The sequence below is a fragment of the Carcharhinus amblyrhynchos genome, chromosome 2, assembly GCF_965287045.1.
Source record: "Carcharhinus amblyrhynchos chromosome 2, sCarAmb.v2.hapA, whole genome shotgun sequence".
Classification (NCBI taxonomy): Eukaryota; Metazoa; Chordata; class Chondrichthyes; order Carcharhiniformes; family Carcharhinidae; genus Carcharhinus; species Carcharhinus amblyrhynchos.
In genome coordinates this window covers 137,200,201-137,217,829 of record NC_137325.1, presented here as the reverse complement: position 1 = coordinate 137,217,829, position 17,629 = coordinate 137,200,201, and the positions used below count along the sequence as shown (strand labels likewise).

General features: G+C 48.5%; 1 protein-coding gene across 1 annotated transcript in view; it reads left to right on the top strand.

Moving 5' to 3' along the window:
• Positions 1-17,629, top strand: part of LOC145359897 (uncharacterized) — an 89,041-nt gene that overhangs the window by 29,647 nt on the left and 41,765 nt on the right. Inside the window, exons 7-9 of the mRNA XM_080214743.1 lie at positions 7,351-7,457; positions 8,701-8,887; positions 15,021-15,128. Of these exons, the coding sequence (XP_080070869.1) occupies positions 7,351-7,457; positions 8,701-8,887; positions 15,021-15,128 (402 nt within the window). The remainder of the gene's footprint in view (positions 1-7,350; positions 7,458-8,700; positions 8,888-15,020; positions 15,129-17,629) is intronic.

The window sequence follows — 17,629 nt, the reverse complement described above, 5'->3', positions numbered from 1 at the left end:
TGATCATATTGAATGTTGGTGCAGGCTCGAAGGGCCAAATGGCCTACTTCTGCACTGATTTTCAATGTTTCTAAAGCCAGCAGGCTGAGAGATCTATCAAAAAACAAGAAAGGGTCACACAGCAAATGATCAAAAATGGTAAGTGAGCAAAATGCTTGCAAAGAATACCAAAGCTAACGGCACTTTTTTAAAATCATAGAATCCCCACAGTGCAGAAGGAAGCCTTGTAGCCCATCAAGTCTGTATCGACTCTGTGACAGAGTCTGTTACCCAGGCCCATTTCCCACCCTATCCCAGTAACCCCACACGTTTACCATGGTGGCTAATCCACCTAACCTGCATATCCCTGGACTTAATCTTAATCTATTGAATAGATGAAGAAAAAGAGAGTAGCTTGAGGAATAAGAGCCTATTAAAGATGTCTGGATGTGAGACTATGATGGATCGTTAGAAAATTGCAGTTCTGTTAAAAAGGTAAGGTTGAAGTATTCACAACAACTTTCAGCCAGAAGTTATAAGTGGATGATCCATTTCAGCCTCCTCCAGTGGTCCCCAGCATCTCCAGTAAATTTAATTCACTCCACGTAATATCAAGAAACGATTGGAGGCACTAGATACTGCAAAGGCAATGGGCTCTGATAACATTCCAGCAATAGTACTGAAGACTTGTGCTCCAGAAAATGCCATTCCCCGAGCCAAGCTCTTCCAGTACAGTTACAACACTGACATCTACTCAACAATGTGGGAGATTACTCAGGTATGTCCTGTACACAAAAAGCAGGACAAATCCAACACGACCAGTCACTGCCCAATCAGTCTACTCTCGATCATCAGTAAAGAGATGGAAGGGATCATCGACAGTGCTATCAAACAGCACCTGCTCAGCAATAACCTGCTCAGTGACGCTCAGTTTGGGTTTCGTCAGGGTCACTCAGCTCCTGATCTCGTTACAGCCTTGGTTCAAACATGGATGAAAGACTTGAATTCCAGAGTTGAGGTGAGAGTGACAGCCCTTGACATCAAGGCCATATTTGACCAAATGTGGCCTCTAACAAAACTGGAATCAATGGTTATGGGGGGCAAACTCTCTGCGGATCGGAGTCAGACTCGTACAAAGGGAGATAGTTGTGATTGTGAAAGGTCAGTCATCTCAACTCCAGGATATCTCTGTAGGAGTCCCTCAGAGGAGTGTCCTAGGCCCAACAATCTTCAGCGTCTTCATCTATGAACTCCCCTCCATCTTAAGGTCAGAAGTGGGGACGTTTGCTGATGATTGCACAATATTCAGCACCATTTGCGACTCCTCAGATACTGAAGCAGTCCATTTTCAAATGCAACAAGATCTGGACAATATCCAGGTTTGGGTTGACAAGTAGCAAGTAACATTCGCACCACATGAATGCCCAATGACCATCACCAATAAGAGACACTCTAACCACCGCCCTTGACATTCAGTGATGTAACTATCACTGAATCCCCCACTGTCAACATTCTTGGGGTTACCATTGACCAGAAGCTCAACTGGACTCACCACATAAACACAATGGCTCCAAGAGGCTCAGAATACAGAGCTGAGTAGCTCACCTCCTGACTCCCCAAAGTCTATCCACCATCTACAAGGCACAGGTCAAGGATGTGATGGAATACTCTCAATTTGTTTGGATGAGTGCAGCTCCAAAAACACTCAAGAAGCTTGACACCATCCAGGACAAAGCAGCCTGCTAGATTGGCACCACATCCACAAATATCCACTCCCTCCACCACCGACGCTCAGTAGCAGCAGTGTGTACTATCTACAAGATGCATTGCAGCAATACACCAAAGATCCTTAGACAGCACCTTCCAAACCCACCACCACTTCCATCTAGAAGACAAGGGACACATTGGAACATTACCAACTGCAAGTTCCCCTTCAAGCCACTCACCATCCTGGCTTGGGAATGTTCCTTTGCAGTCGCTGGGTCATAATCCTGAAATTGCCTCCCTAACGGCATTGTAGGTCAACCCACAGAACATGGACTGCAGCGATTCAAGAAGGCAGCTCACCACCAGCTTCTCAAGGGCAACCAGGGATGGGCAATAAATGCTGCCAGCCAGAAATGCCCATCTCCCACGAATGAATAAAAATATTAAACCAGTCAAGATTCAGATAGAGATGAGGTTAGCTATGGAAATGGAGCAAAACTGGGTATGTGGAATTGTACTATGTATTTTGGCGAGTTTCTGCAAATATGTTAGTCATTATCACTGGCCAATGAAATGACCTCCTCCAACTGTCAAAGAACAACACAGCCCGGGAAACAGGCCCTTCGGCCCAACGAGCCCACGCTGCCATTTTAACATTATAAGTCCCCCCTCCACCCATGATCCTTGGCTATGCTTATGGCATTCCACATTGAGGGAAGACTAATTTAGGGACAATTTGTTACACCAATCAGCCTAATAGAACATCTTTGGGATGTGGGAGGAAACAGGAGCACCCGGAGAAAACCCACGCAAGCATGGGGAGAATGCGCAAACTCCCACAGACACCGGCCCAAATCCAAGAATCTGCACAGCAAACAGTGATAGTCACTGAGCTGTCGTGTTGCCCAGCATCTGATCCAGTTTAAGCACACACTAACCACATGAGGTACCAGGCTACTCTCGAAACAACCAAGAGCAGCCCTCGTACGACCCATCGCGTGTACGCCCCTCATTGGACAACAAGGCGGACCGAAGCACCTGTGGATTAAAAGAGAGAAACATCAATAACATGCACATCCTTATACAAACATTTAAGGGAATTCCCAGAAGCTCAAAAGTAAAACAAGTGAGCCAGAAAATATGTTGGAAGGTCCATAGGAATCAATTGATTCCCAGGGATGTCCCAAGGCTCCTGAACCTTATTTAAAACAATCTCCTATATCCTTCCATCTCCATCCTGCTCATGTGCCTATCTAAGTAACTCTTAAACAACTCCAGCATGCCTGACTCCACCACCTTGCTTGGCAGAGCATTCCATACCCCCACTACCCTCTGTGTGAAAAACCTCCCTCTAACATCCGTGTTATACCTTTCCCCCCTCACCCTAAGCCCGTGGCCCCTCGTAATGTGGATTTCTAATCTAGGAAAAAGCTTACCACTGTTTACTCTATCTATACCCTTCATAATCTTATACACCTCTAGTAGATCTCCCCTCAGTCGCCGTCTTTCAAGGGAAAACAGCCCCAATTTGCCCAATCTTTCCTCATAACCCAGTCCTTCCATACCAGGCAGCATCCTGGTAAACCTCCTCTGCACTCTCTCCAGGGTCTCCACGTCTTTCCACCAGAACTGGACGCAGTACTCCAAATGCAGCCTAACCAACGTTCTGTACAACTGCAACATTAGACTCCAGCTCTTATCCTCTATACCCCTTCCTATAAAGGATAACATACCATAAGCTTTCTTCACAACCTTCTCCACTTGTACTGCCACCTTCAAAGACTTGTGCACTAGGACCCCCAGGTCCCTCTGCATTTCTATAGTCTTTATAGGTCTACCCTTTATCATATAACTCCCCCTTTCATTATTCCTTCCAAAATGCATCACCTCACATTTATCAGGATTAAATTCCACCTGCCATTTATCTGCCCAATCAACCAGCCTATCAATATCCCGCTGTATTGCCAGACACTGCTCCTCACTGCCCGCCAATCCAGCCATCTTAGTGTCATCTGCAAATTTGCTGATCACACCACGTACTCCCTCTTCCAAGCCATTTATATATATTAGAAATAGAAGAGGTCCCAGTACTGAGCCCTGCGGCACACCACTAGTGACCGACCTCCAGCTAGAAAAAGACCCTTCCACTACTACTCTCTGTCTCCGATTACCAAGCCAGTTATCAATCCATCTAGATACCTTCCTTGTATTCCATGAGCCTTAACGTTTACAACCAACCTACCATGACCCTCTGGTTCTATTCTATAAAGAGCTTTAAGTTGAGTGCAGGAACATAGAACATAGAACATAGAACATTACAGTGCAGAACAGGCCCTTCGGCCCACGATGTTGCGCCGACCAGTTAAAAAAAAACAACAATGACCCACTAACCTAAACCAATCCCTTTTCGTCCATAAACCTATCCACAGACCTCTTAAACGCCCCCAAACTAGGCGCATTTACAACTGCAGCAGGCAGGGCATTCCAATCCCTCACCACCCTCTGGGTAAAGAACCTACCCCTGACATCTGTCCTATAACTACCCCCCCTTAGTTTAAAGCCATGCCCCCTCGTGCTAGATTTTTCCATCAGAGGAAAAAGGCTATCACTATCCACCCTATCTAAACCTCTAATCATCTTATATGTTTCAATAAGATCCCCTCTTAGCCGCCTTCTTTCCAGCGAAAACAACCCCAAATCCCTCAGCCTCTCCTCATAGGATCTCCCCTCCATACCAGGCAACATCCTGGTAAACCTCCTCTGCACCCTCTCCAAAGCCTCCACATCCTTCCTGTAATGTGGGGACCAGAACTGCACACAATACTCCAAGTGCGGCCGCACCAGAGTTGTGTACAGTTGCAACATAACGCTACGACTCCTAAATTCAATCCCCCTACCAATAAACGCCAAGACACTGTATGCCTTCTTAACAACCTTATCTACTTGATTCCCAACTTTCAGGGATCTATGTACACATACACCTAGATCCCTCTGCTCCTCCACACTATTCAAAGTCTTCCCGTTAGCCCTATACTCAACACATCTGTTATTCCTACCAAAGTGAATTACCTCACATTTCTCTGCATTAAACTCCATCCGCCACCTCTCGGCCCAGCTCTGCAACCTGTCTAAGTCTTCCTGCAAACTATGACACCCTTCCTCACTATCTACCACACCTCCGACTTTGGTGTCATCAGCAAATTTACTGATCCACCCAACTGTACCCTCATCCAGATCATTAATAAAAATCACAAACAGCAGTGGCCCCAACACAGATCCCTGAGGCACACCACTTGTAACTGAACTCCATGATGAATATTTACCATCAACCACCACCCTCTGTCTCCTATCTGCTAGCCAATTCCTGATCCAATTTCCTAGATCACCCCCAATCCCATACATCTGCATTTTCTGCAGAAGCCTACCATGGTGAACCTTATCAAACGCCTTACTAAAATCCATATACACCACGTCCACTGCCTTACCCCCATCCACCTCTTTGGTCACTTTCTCAAAAAACTCAATAAGGTTAGTAAGGCACGACCTACCCGCTACAAAACCATGCTGACTACCTCTAATCAATTCATTACTCTCCAAATAACTATAAATCCTATCCCTAATAATTTTTTCTAAAACCTTGCCCACAACAGAAGTGAGACTCACCGGTCTATAATTCCCGGGGAAGTCTCTGTTCCGCTTCTTAAACAATGGGACAACATTCGCTAACCTCCAATCTTCCGGTACTATACCAGAGGCCAACGACGACCTGAAGATCAGAGCCAGAGGCTCTGCAATCACTTCTCTTGCCTCCCAGAGAATCCTGGGGTAAATCCCATCCGGACCAGGGGACTTATCTATTTTCAGACCCTCCAGAATATCCAGCACATCCTCCTTATCAACTGTAACACTGTCAATTCTACTCCCCTGCAACCCAGTGTTCTCCTCAGCTATATCCATGTCCCCCTGCGTGAACACCGAAGAGAAATATTGGTTCAATGCTTCACCAATCTCCTCCGGTTCCACACATAACTTCCCTCTGCCGTCTATAACTGGCCCTAACCTTGCCCTAACCAACCTGCTGTTCTTGACATACCTATAGAACGCCTTAGGATTCTCCTTAACCCTATCAGCCAAAGTCTTCTCATGTCCTCTTTTAGCCCTTCTTAGCTCGCTCTTCAACTCCCTCCTAGCCAATCTAAAGCTCTCTAGTGCACTATCCGAGTGCTCACGTCTCATCCGAACATAAGCCTCCTTTTTCTTTTTAACCAGCGAATCAACTTTTTTGGTGCACCACGGTTCCCTAGCCTTACCAATTCCACCTTGCCTGACAGGGACATACCTATCACAGACTCGCAGTAGCTGCTCCTTGAAAAAACTCCACATTTCGGACGTTCCCAATCCCTGTAATCTCCTAGTCCAACCTATGTTTCCTAAAGTGGGATTAAGTGGGTGTCCTTGGGCTGACATGGAACAAGATGAGCTGAATGGCCTCCTTGTGTGCTGTAACCTTGCTATGGTTCAATGATTAATTCTCGGCTACCCCTTCGAACTATACAGAATCAGAAAACACCAGAAGGTAGAGCAGCAAATTTGCACAGAGCAAGCAACCAAGAACAACCTCCAAACACCACTAATGATCAGATAATGTGTTTTATAATGATGCTGATTGAGAGATAAATATTGATTGTGTCACTGGGGAGAAAGACAGAACAGTGCAATGGGACCTTTTACATCCACCTAAAAGGGCAAGAAAGGTGTCGGTTTAAGGCCACATGTCATGAATGTAGCCCAGTCCATCACGCAAACCAGTCTCCCATCCATTGATTCTGTCTACACTTCCCACTGCCTCGGCAAAGCATAGTTAAGGACCCCACACACCCCGGACATTCTGTCTTCCATCGTCTTCCTTCGGGAAAAAGATGCAAAAGTCTGAGGTCACGTACCAACCAACTGAAGAACAGCTTCTTCCCTGCTGCTGTCAGACTTTTGAATGGATTTACCTTGCATTAAGTTGATCTTTCTCTGCACTCTAGCTATGTCTGTAACCCTACATCCTGCAATCTCTCACTTCCTTCTCTATGAACGGTATGCTTTGTCTGTATAGCGTGCAAGAAAATAATAAATCAAATCAAATCTTAATCAAAGATGACGTCTCTGACAGTGAAGTATGCCTTCTGCATTGCACAGAAATCTCTGGAGTGACATCTTAAGCTTACAGCCTTCTGGTTGATTGCTGAGAGTGAAACCTGTTGAGCCACAATCAGACAATATTTTAAAGGGATGGCACGGTAGCACAGTGGTTAGCAATGCTGCTTCACAGTGTCAGGGACCCGGGTTTGATTCTCAGCTCGGATTACTGTCTGAGGGGAGGTTGCACATTCTCCCCGTGTCTGTGTGAGTTTCTTCTGAGTGCTCTGGTCTCCTCCCACGTGCCAAAGATGTGTGGGTTAGATGGATTGGCCGTGCTGAAGTGCCCCTTAGTGTCATGGGGGGGGGGGGTTAGCTAGGGTAAATACATGGGGTTATGGGGATAGGGCTGGGTGAAATTGTGAATGGTGTAGACTCGATGGGCTGAATGACCTCCTTCTGCACTGTAAGTTTCTGTGAAGCCTTCCCAATTGGACCTGCTTTGTTAATTTGTCCTTTGTATTTATTTTGGGACAGGTTATTCTGGAAGCCCTGATCCTACATGAGGTAGGCCGGTCCAAAATGAAGGAAAGCAATTATAAAGAAGCACTCAAGTTTTTAGATTTCGCAGAAAATAAATTCAGGTGATGGATTTTCTCATTTTTATTTCTTGGTACATGGAAAGTATTTTTTTTAAACCTGATCAACATTGAAATTTATTAATATTATCTTCACCACGGCTTTCTGAGCAAGCAGAGAGAAGCCAAAGGTTGTAAGAACAGGACAATGAATGGGACCCTGTCACAAGCTCATGAGTGTTTCACAGTAAAAGTATTCCTGAAGTTACAAAAATCTAATTTATTACAAATGTAATAACATTGGCATTCTTCAGAGCTGAGCCTGTGACAAATTCCACCATCACTTTGAACAGAGCCATTGAGTCATAGCACTGTGGCACAGTGGTTAGCACTGCTGTCTCAAAGCTCCAGGGACCTGGGTTCGATTCCCAGCTTGGGTCACTGTCTGTGTGGAGTTTGCACATTCTCCTCGTGTCTGCTTGGGTTTCCTCCAGGTGCTCTGGTTTCCTCTCACAGTCCAAAGATGTGTGGGTTAGGTGAATTGACCATGTTAAATTCTCGCTCAGTGTGCCCAGACAGGTGCCGGAGTGTGGCAACTAGAGGATTTTCACAGTAATTTCATCATCTTGTGAATATAAGCCTACTTGTGATAACTAATAAATAAATAAACTTTAGAGTGGTACAGCACAGAAAGTGGCTCTTAGGCCCATCATGTCTGCACCAGCCATCAAGCATCTATCTATTCTAATCCCATTTTCCAGCACTTGTTCCTTAGCCTTGTATGCTATGGTGTTTCAAGTGCTCATCTAAATGCTTCTTAAATGTTGTGACGGTTCCGCTTCTACTACCCTTTCAGGCAGTGAGTTCCAGATTCCTACCACCCCCTGGGTGAGAAAGCTTTTCCTCAAATCCCCTCTACCTTAAATTTTCACCCCCTGGATATTGATCCCTCTGCTCAGGGGAAAGGTTCCTTCCTATCTACTCTATCTATGTCCCTCATAATTTTGAACCACCTCAATCCACAACCCACCCATCACCCCCCCCACCCCCACAGCCTTCTCTGCTCGAAGGAAAAAGCCCCAGCCTAACCAGCCTCTCTTCATAGCTGAAATCATTTGTTCATTTGGTATAAATACGTGTTGGTAGGTTAAGAAGCCAGGAGATCAGTCTCTCCTCTCAGTGAAAAGTGCTGTAATTTCAGTCCAAATCAACCTTCCCTGTGTAGCAGGAAAGTCACATCATTCGGGAGATAAGGGAAAGGTTGGAACTCTCTGTTTTCAGTGCTTTGATGTACTGCTTGCTTTTACAGCGAATGCGATGAAGGACATCTCAACAGCATTGACAACTATGGAGTGCTGAACCTGGATGTAACCTGGTGCTGCCTTCAGCTGGAGAAAATTGATTGTCTCAATGATGCAAAGAAAAGGTTAGAAAAAGCTCAGGAGTATTTCAACAAATGTTTTGGAGAAAATGGAGAACGTCTTCAACGACTAGAGGTTGGTTGATATTTTGTTTGCAAGAGTTTCCTATTTACCTGGGTATGGCACCTTGACAATCAGCCTCAACTTACAGGTTGCTTGATAATATCTTTAATTTATTCATCATTTAGATTTGAGCCTTTTTGGCAAATTCAACATTTGTTTTTTTCCAGTGGTGTATTTAGAGGGAATCCTCGATGTGGAGATGCTGGTGTTGGGCTGGGGTGGGCATAGTAGGAAGTCTCACAACACCAGGTTAAGGTCCAACAGGTTATTTGGTAACATGAGCTTTTGGAGCGCTGCCCCTTCATCAGGTGAGTAGCGACTCAAGTAATGAAGAAGCAGTGCTCTGAAAGCTTGTGCTATCAAATAACCTGTTGGACTTTAACTTGGTGTTGTGAGATTTCTTAGAGAGAATCCTGATGTGCTTTTTATTGCTATTTCAACTTAATAATAAGTTTATGCCAAATTACTGTGTCTACTTTTTTAAACATACTCTGGTTAATGAAGATAAATTAAGGGCAGGATTAGGCCATTCAGCCCTTGATGTCAGCCATTCAGTAAGATCAAGGCTGATCTGATTGTGGTCTCAACTCCACTTTCACGTCTGCCTAGTTTTAGTCCCTTGACAAGGAGAAATGGGTGGCATGGTGGCACACTCGTTAGCACTAGTGCCCCACAGCGCCAGGGACCCGGGTTCAATTCCCAGCTTGGGTCACTGTCTGTGTGGAGTCTGCATGTTCTCCCCATGTCTGCGTGGGTTTCCTCTGGATGCTCCGGTTTCATCCCACATTCTGAGAGACGTGCTGGTTAGGTGCTTTGACCTGAACAGGTGCCTGAGTGTGGCGACTAGGGGAATTTCACAGTAACTTCATTGCAGTGTTAATGTAAGCCTTACTTGTGACCAATAAATAAACTTTAACTTTAAACGCCCTTTTAGCCTCCACCCTGTCAAGTCCCTTCAGGATTTTATACGTTTCAATTAGATCACCCGTCATCTTTCCAAACCTCTATGGATACAATCCCAGCCTGTGCAACCTTTTCTCACTCCCAACACGCCTTATCCCAGGAACCTGTCAAGTTTAAAATTACCAAATCAAAGAACAAAAAACAAAGAGAAGTACAGCGCAGGAGCAGGCCCTTCGGCCCTCCAAGACCGTGCTGATCATGATGCCCTAATAAAACTGAAAAAACTACCTTCTGCCCTTACTCGATCTGTACCACCCTATCCCCGCCCTATTCATGTATCCATCCAGGTGTCTCTTAAATGTTGCTAAAGTGCCTGCTTCCTCCAGCTTGTCTGGCAGCGCGTTCCAGGCACCCACCACTCTGCATGAAAAACGTTCCCCGCACACCTCCCTTAAGCTTCCCCCCTTTGCCTTGAACCTGTGCACCCTTATAATTGACACTTCCACCTGGGTAAAAGCCCCTGACTCTCCACCCTGTCCATGCCTCTCATGATTTTGTGGCCCTCCAGCAGGTCTCCCCTCAGCCTCCGTATTTCCAGTGAAAACAATCCTAGTTTATCCAACCTCTCCTCTTAGCCGATGCCCTCGAGACCAGGAAACCTCCCGGTGAACCTTCTATGCACTCTCTCCAAAGCTTCTATGTTCTTCTGATAGTGTGGTGACCAGAACCGCACGCAATACTCCAAATGCAGCCTAGCCAAGGTTTTATATTGCCGCAACGTGATTTCCCACTTTACCCAAAACATATCGGCCTGAATCTTCCGAGGAGCAACTATCACCATTACATTGCTGTTCCGCTCCTGCTTTCCCATGCCGTACCTGAACTCTGCATTCCTGGCCGGGATTTCTGATCCTGGCTTCTCCCAAAATGCTGAGCTTGACCGAAGTGGAATTGCTTCTTTGTGTCACCGGATCGTCAGGGAAAGACCAGCGTATTCTGGTCAGTGAAGCGTCTCGTTGCCCCAAAGCTTGATTGAAAAGCGATGGAGGGAAGGTGTGGGTAAGAGAGTCAGGTAGATAAATGGTAGGGTGGGTGAGGGGGGCAGGGAGTGTAAGGGGGTAGGGTGGGTGAGGGGCGTAGAGAGTATAAGGGGGTAGGGTGGGTGAGGGGGGTAAGGTGTGTAAGGGAGCAGGGTGGGTGCGGGGGGGGTAGGGTGTGTAAGGAGGTAGGGTGGGTGAGGTAGAGAGTCTAAGGAGGTGGGTGAGGGAGGTAGGGTGTTTAAGGGGGAAGGTGGGTGAGGGGGGAAGGGTAGGTGAGGGGGTAGGGTAGGTGAGGGGGTAGGGTTTCCTCCCACATTCCAAAAACGTGCTTTTTAGGCTGATTGGCGTCAATAAATTGTCCCTTAATTGGATCTCCCTTAATCTGCCGCACATATAATTCCCTAAACTCCCCCCCCCCCCCCGCCTTTATTGTGGGTTCCACTAGAGGTTGACAAAAACGTCGATGAGCGACGTAAGACTCGAATAAGGCACTCACTGAGTGTTAAAATGGGTGGCACGGGCTTGTAGGGCCGAAGGGCCTGTTTCCTGTGCTGTTCTTTGTTCCTCGTATGTAAGGGGGTAGGGTGGGTGAGGGGGGTAGGGTATTAAAGGGAAGGGTGGGTGAGGGGGGTAGGGTATTAAAGGGAAGGGTGGGTGAGGGGGTAGGGTGTGTAAGCGGGTAGGGTGGGTGAGAGAGGTAGGAAGGGTAAGGGGGTAGGCTGGGTGGGGGGCAGGGTGTGTAAGGGGATAGGGTGGGTGGGGAGGGGATAGGGTGTGTAAGGGAGTGGGTGAGGGGGGTAGGGTGTATAAGGGGGTAGGGGTGTGTAAGGGGGTTAGGGTGTGTCAGGCAGCAGAGTGGGTGAGGGGGTTAGGGTGTGTAAGGGGGTTAGGGTGTGTAAGGGGGTAGGGGTGTGTAAGGGGGTTAGGGTGTGTAAGGGGGTTAGGGTGTGTAAGGGGGTAGGGGTGTGTCAGGGGGTTAGGGTGTGTCGGGGGTTAGGGTGTGTAAGGGGGTTAGGGTGTGTAAGGGGGTTAGGGTGTGTAAGGGGGTTAGGGTGTGTCAGGCAGCAGAGTGGGTGAGGGGGTTAGGGTGTGTAAGGGGGTTAGGGTGTGTCAGGGGGTTAGGGTGTGTAAGGGAGTTAGGGTGTGTAAGGGGGTTAGGGTGTGTAAGGGAGTTAGGGTGTGTAAGGGAGTTAGGGTGTGTAAGGGAGTTAGGGTGTGTAAGGGGGTTAGGGTGTGTAAGGGGGTTAGGGTGTGTCAGGGGGTTAGGGTGTGTAAGGGAGTTAGGGTGTGTAAGGGGGTTAGGGTGTGTAAGGGGGTTAGGGTGTGTTAGGGGGTTAGGGTGTGTAAGGGGGTTAGGGTGTGTCAGGGGGTTAGGGTGTGTAAGGGAGTTAGGGTGTGTAAGGGGGTTAGGGTGTGTAAGGGGGTTAGGGTGTGTCAGGGGGTTAGGGTGTGTAAGGGGGTTAGGGTGGGTGAGGGGGTTAGGGTGTGTAAGGGGGTTAGGGTGTGTAAGGGAGTTAGGGTGTGTAAGGGGGTTAGGGTGTGTCAGGGGGTTAGGGTGTGTAAGGGGGTTAGGGTGTGTAAGGGGGTTAGGGTGTGTCAGGCAGCAGAGTGGGTGAGGGGGTTAGGGTGTGTAAGGGGGTTAGGGTGTGTAAGGGAGTTAGGGTGTGTAAGGGGGTTAGGGTGTGTAAGGGGGTTACGGTGTGTAAGGGGGTTAGGGTGTGTAAGGGGGTTAGGGTGTGTAAGGGGGTTAGGGTGGGTGAGGGGGTTAGGGTGTGTAAGGGGGTTAGGGTGTGTAAGGGGGTTAGGGTGGGTGAGGGGGTTAGGGTGTGTAAGGGGGTTAGGGTGTGTAAGGGAGTTAGGGTGTGTAAGGGGGTTAGGGTGTGTAAGGGGGTTAGGGTGTGTAAGGGGGTTAGGGTGTGTAAGGGAGTTAGGGTGTGTAAGGGGGTTAGGGTGTGTAAGGGGGTTAGGGTGTGTCAGGGGGTTAGGGTGTGTAAGGGGGTTAGGGTGGGTGAGGGGGTTAGGGTGTGTAAGGGGGTTAGGGTGTGTAAGGGAGTTAGGGTGTGTAAGGGGGTTAGGGTGTGTAAGGGGGTTAGGGTGTGTCAGGGGGTTAGGGTGTGTAAGGGGGTTAGGGTGTGTAAGGGGGTTAGGGTGTGTCAGGGGGTTAGGGTGTGTAAGGGGGTTAGGGTGTGTAAGGGGGTTAGGGTGTGTAAGGGGGTTAGGGTGGGTGAGGGGGTTAGGGTGTGTAAGGGGGTTAGGGTGTGTAAGGGAGTTAGGGTGTGTAAGGGGGTTAGGGTGTGTAAGGGGGTTAGGGTGTGTAAGGGGGTTAGGGTGTGTCAGGGGGTTAGGGTGTGTAAGGGGGTTAGGGTGGGTGAGGGGGTTAGGGTGTGTAAGGGGGTTAGGGTGTGTAAGGGAGTTAGGGTGTGTAAGGGGGTTAGGGTGTGTCAGGGGGTTAGGGTGTGTAAGGGGGTTAGGGTGTGTAAGGGGGTTAGGGTGTGTCAGGCAGCAGAGTGGGTGAGGGGGTTAGGGTGTGTAAGGGGGTTAGGGTGTGTAAGGGGGTTAGGGTGGGTGAGGGGGTTAGGGTGTGTAAGGGGGTTAGGGTGTGTAAGGGGGTTAGGGTGGGTGAGGGGGTTAGGGTGTGTAAGGGGGTTAGGGTGTGTCATGCAGCAGAGTGGGTGAGGGGGTTAGGGTGTGTCAGGGGGTTAGGGTGTGTCAGGGGGTTAGGGTGTGTAAGGGGGTTAGGGTGTGTAAGGGGGTTAGGGTGTGTAAGGGGGTTAGGGTGTGTCAGGCAGCAGAGTGGGTGAGGGGGTTAGGGTGTGTAAGGGGGTTAGGGTGTGTAAGGGGGTTAGGGTGGGTGAGGGGGTTAGGGTGTGTAAGGGGGTTACGGTGTGTAAGGGGGTTAGGGTGTGTAAGGGGGTTAGGGTGGGTGAGGGGGTTAGGGTGTGTAAGGGGGTTAGGGTGTGTAAGGGGGTTAGGGTGTGTCAGGGGGTTAGGGTGTGTAAGGGGGTTAGGGTGTGTAAGGGGGTTAGGGTGTGTCAGGCAGCAGAGTGGGTGAGGGGGTTAGGGTGTGTAAGGGGGTTAGGGTGTGTAAGGGGGTTAGGGTGTGTCAGGGGGTTAGGGTGTGTAAGGGGGTTAGGGTGTGTAAGGGGGTTAGGGTGTGTAAGGGGGTTAGGGTGTGTAAGGGGGTTAGGGTGTGTAAGGGAGTTAGGGTGTGTAAGGGGGTTAGGGTGTGTAAGGGGGTTAGGGTGTGTCAGGGGGTTAGGGTGTGTCGGGGGTTAGGGTGTGTAAGGGGGTTAGGGTGTGTAAGGGGGTTAGGGTGTGTAAGGGGGTTAGGGTGTGTCAGGCAGCAGAGTGGGTGAGGGGGTTAGGGTGTGTAAGGGGGTTAGGGTGTGTAAGGGGGTTAGGGTGTGTCAGGGGGTTAGGGTGTGTAAGGGGGTTAGGGTGTGTATGGGAGTTAGGGTGTGTAAGGGGGTTAGGGTGTGTAAGGGGGTTAGGGTGTGTAAGGGGGTTAGGGTGTGTCAGGGGGTTAGGGTGTGTCAGGGGGTTAGGGTGTGTCAGGGGGTTAGGGTGTGTCAGGGGGTTAGGGTGTGTCAGGGGGTTAGGGTGTGTCAGGGGGTTAGGGTGTGTAAGGGGGTTAGGGTGTGTAAGGGGGTTAGGGTGTGTGAGGCAGCAGAGTGGGTGAGGGGGTTAGGGTGTGTAAGGGGGTTAGGGTGTGTAAGGGGGTTAGGGTGTGTCAGGCAGCAGAGTGGGTGAGGGGGTTAGGGTGTGTAAGGGGGTTAGGGTGTGTAAGGGGGTTACGGTGTGTAAGGGGGTTAGGGTGTGTAAGGGGGTTAGGGTGTGTAAGGGGGTTAGGGTGTGTCAGGCAGCAGGGTGGGTGAGGGGGTTAGGGTGTGTAAGGGGGTTAGGGTGTGTCAGGGGGTTAGGGTGTGTCAGGGGGTTAGGGTGTGTCAGGGGGTTAGGGTGTGTAAGGGGGTTAGGGTGTGTCAGGGGGTTAGGGTGTGTCAGGCAGCAGGGTGGGTGAGGGGGTTGGGGGTATGTGGTGGGTAGAGTGGCAGGGTTGGGTAAGGTCAGATCAGGGTAGTGGGCATTGTGTGGGGGGTTAGATTCGGAGGACAAATCTTCTCTGATATCACATTGTGAAGCTGCTTGAAGTGAAATGGGTGCAAACAAATTCACCTGGGAAAAACTCTCCTTTCTTTTTGCAGGATGACAGTGGGCGTCACAAGATATTGTACCTGAGGCTCAATTTACTCTGGGGGGTATATTTCTATCACAAAAATATGGAGAAAGACGCTTGGAGGGAGCTGAAGAAGGTAAAGTCTCCAATTTCAGCGTAAAATCGATGGCTCCAGCTGTTCCCTTATCTTGTTCACTCTAATTACCCACACCTTAGTGCTGGAGGTCTGTGGGGATAGAGGTGGATGGCTGCATTAGGCTGGGACACCTGCTGTCACCTTGACCAACTGATTTGGGTTTCAACGTCAACTATACCCAGAATGGCATTTGTCTTTAACACAATAAAATACCCCACAGGACTGATTGATGGTCCACCCAGCTACCTAGGTAACCAAATGCTTGGTAAAAGAGGCAGGTTTTAAAGAGTCTGTTACAAGAGGAGAGAAGATTAGCCATATAAATACTGTGGCTACCAGAGCAGGTCTGATGCTCGGAATCCTCTGGCGGGGATCTTACCTCCTGACCTCCCAAAGCCTGTCTAACATGTATAACACACAAGTCAGGAGTGTAATGAAATAGAGTCATTGAGGTTTACAGCATGGAAACAGGCCCTTCCACCCAACTTGTCCATGCCACCTTTTTTTTAAGCTAGTCCCAGTTGTCCACATTTGGCCCATATCCCTCCATACTTATCTTACCCATGGAACTGTCTAAATGCCTTTTAAAAGATGATCTGGAGGAGGGAACCGAGTGCAGGGTGTCGAAATTTGCTGATGACACCAAGATTGGGGGAAAGGCAAATTGTGCGGAGGGTGTGGAGAGTCTGCAGAAGGATCTAGATAGGCTGGGCGAATGGGCCAGGAAATGGCAAATGGAATTTAATGTTGGCAAGTGTGAGGTGGTCCACTTTGGTAGGAAGAATGGTAGGAAGGACTATTACTTACGTGGCAAAAAACTGCAGCAGGCGACGGTGCAGAGGGACCTCGGGGTCCTTGTGCATGAGTCGCAAAAACCCAGCCTGCAGGTGCAGCAGGTGGTCAGGAAGGCGAATGGGATGCTGGCCTTCATAGCGAGGGGGATTGAATATAAAAGTAGGGAGGTCTTGCTGCAGCTGTATAGGGCATTGGTGAGGCCGCAGCTGGAGTACTGTGTGCAGTTTTGGGCGCCGCACCTGCGCAAGGATATTTTGGCCCTGGAGGGAGTGCAGAGGAGGTTTACTAGGCTGATACCGGAGTTGAGGGGATTGAGCTATGAGGAGAGGCTGAATAAACTAGGCTTGTACTCGTTAGAGTTTAGAAGAATGAGGGGAGATCTCATTGAGACGTATAAGATGATGAATGGGATGGATAGGATAGAGGTGGAGAGACTCTTCCCGCTCAAAAAAGACAGTAGGACTAGGGGGCACAGCCTCAAGATAAAGGGGGGGTGGTTTAGAACGGAGTTGAGGAGGAACTTCTTCACTCAAAGGGTGGTGAATCTCTGGAATTCTCTGCCCGTTGAAGTGGTGGAGGCTGCCTCGCTAAATATTTTTAAGAAGCGGGTTGATGGGTTCTTGATAAGAGAGGGGATTAAGGGTTATGGGGAGAGGGCGGGAAAGTGGAACTGAGCCACGACAGATCAGCCATGATCTTATTGAATGGCGGGGCAGGCTCGAAGGGCTAGATGGCCTACTCCTGCTCCTATTTCTTATGTTCTTATGTTCTTATGTAAAAGACAAAATTGTTCCCACCTCTACCACTACCTCTGGCAGTTTGTTCCAGGTCGTCACCACCCTCTGTGTGAAAAAGTGTCCCTCTGGACCCTTTTGTATCTCTCACCTCTCACCTTGAACTTATGCCCTCTAGTTTTAGACTCCCCGAGCTTTTGGAAAAGATATTGACTTTCTGTTGATCTATGCCCCTCATTATTTTATAGACTTCTATAAGATCACCCCTCAGCCTTCTGCACTCGTAGAGAAAAAAATTCCCAGTCTATCTAGCCTCTCCTTATAACTCAAACCATCAGTAGCATCCGGGTAAATCTTTTCTGCACTCTTTCTAGTTTAATAATATCCTTTCTATAATAGGGTGTCCAGTATTCCAAGTGTGGCCTTACCAATGTCTTGTACAACTTCAACAAGATGTCCCAACTCCTGTATTCAATGTTACGACCAATGAAACCAAGCATGCTGAATACCTTCTTCACCATTTTGTCCACCTGTGACTCCACTTTCAAGGAGCTACGAACATGTACCCCTAGATTTCTTTGTTCTATAACTCTCCCCAGTGCCCTATCATTAACTGAGTAAGTCCTGCACTGGTTCAATCTACCAAAATTCATCACCTCACATTTGTCTAAATTAAACTGCATCTGCCATTTGTCAGCCCACTAGCCAAGATCAAGATCATGTTGCAATCCTAGATAACCTTCTTCACTCTTCACTATGCCACCAATCTTGGTGTAATCTGCAAACTTACTAACTATGCCTTCTAAATTCTCATCCAAATAATTAACATAAATGACAAATAACAGTGGACCCAGCATCGATCCCTGAGGTACACCACTGGTCACAGGCCTCCAATTTGAAAAACAACTCTCTACAACCACTCTCTGTCTTCTGTCATCAAGCCAATTTTGTATCCATTTGGCTACCTCACCC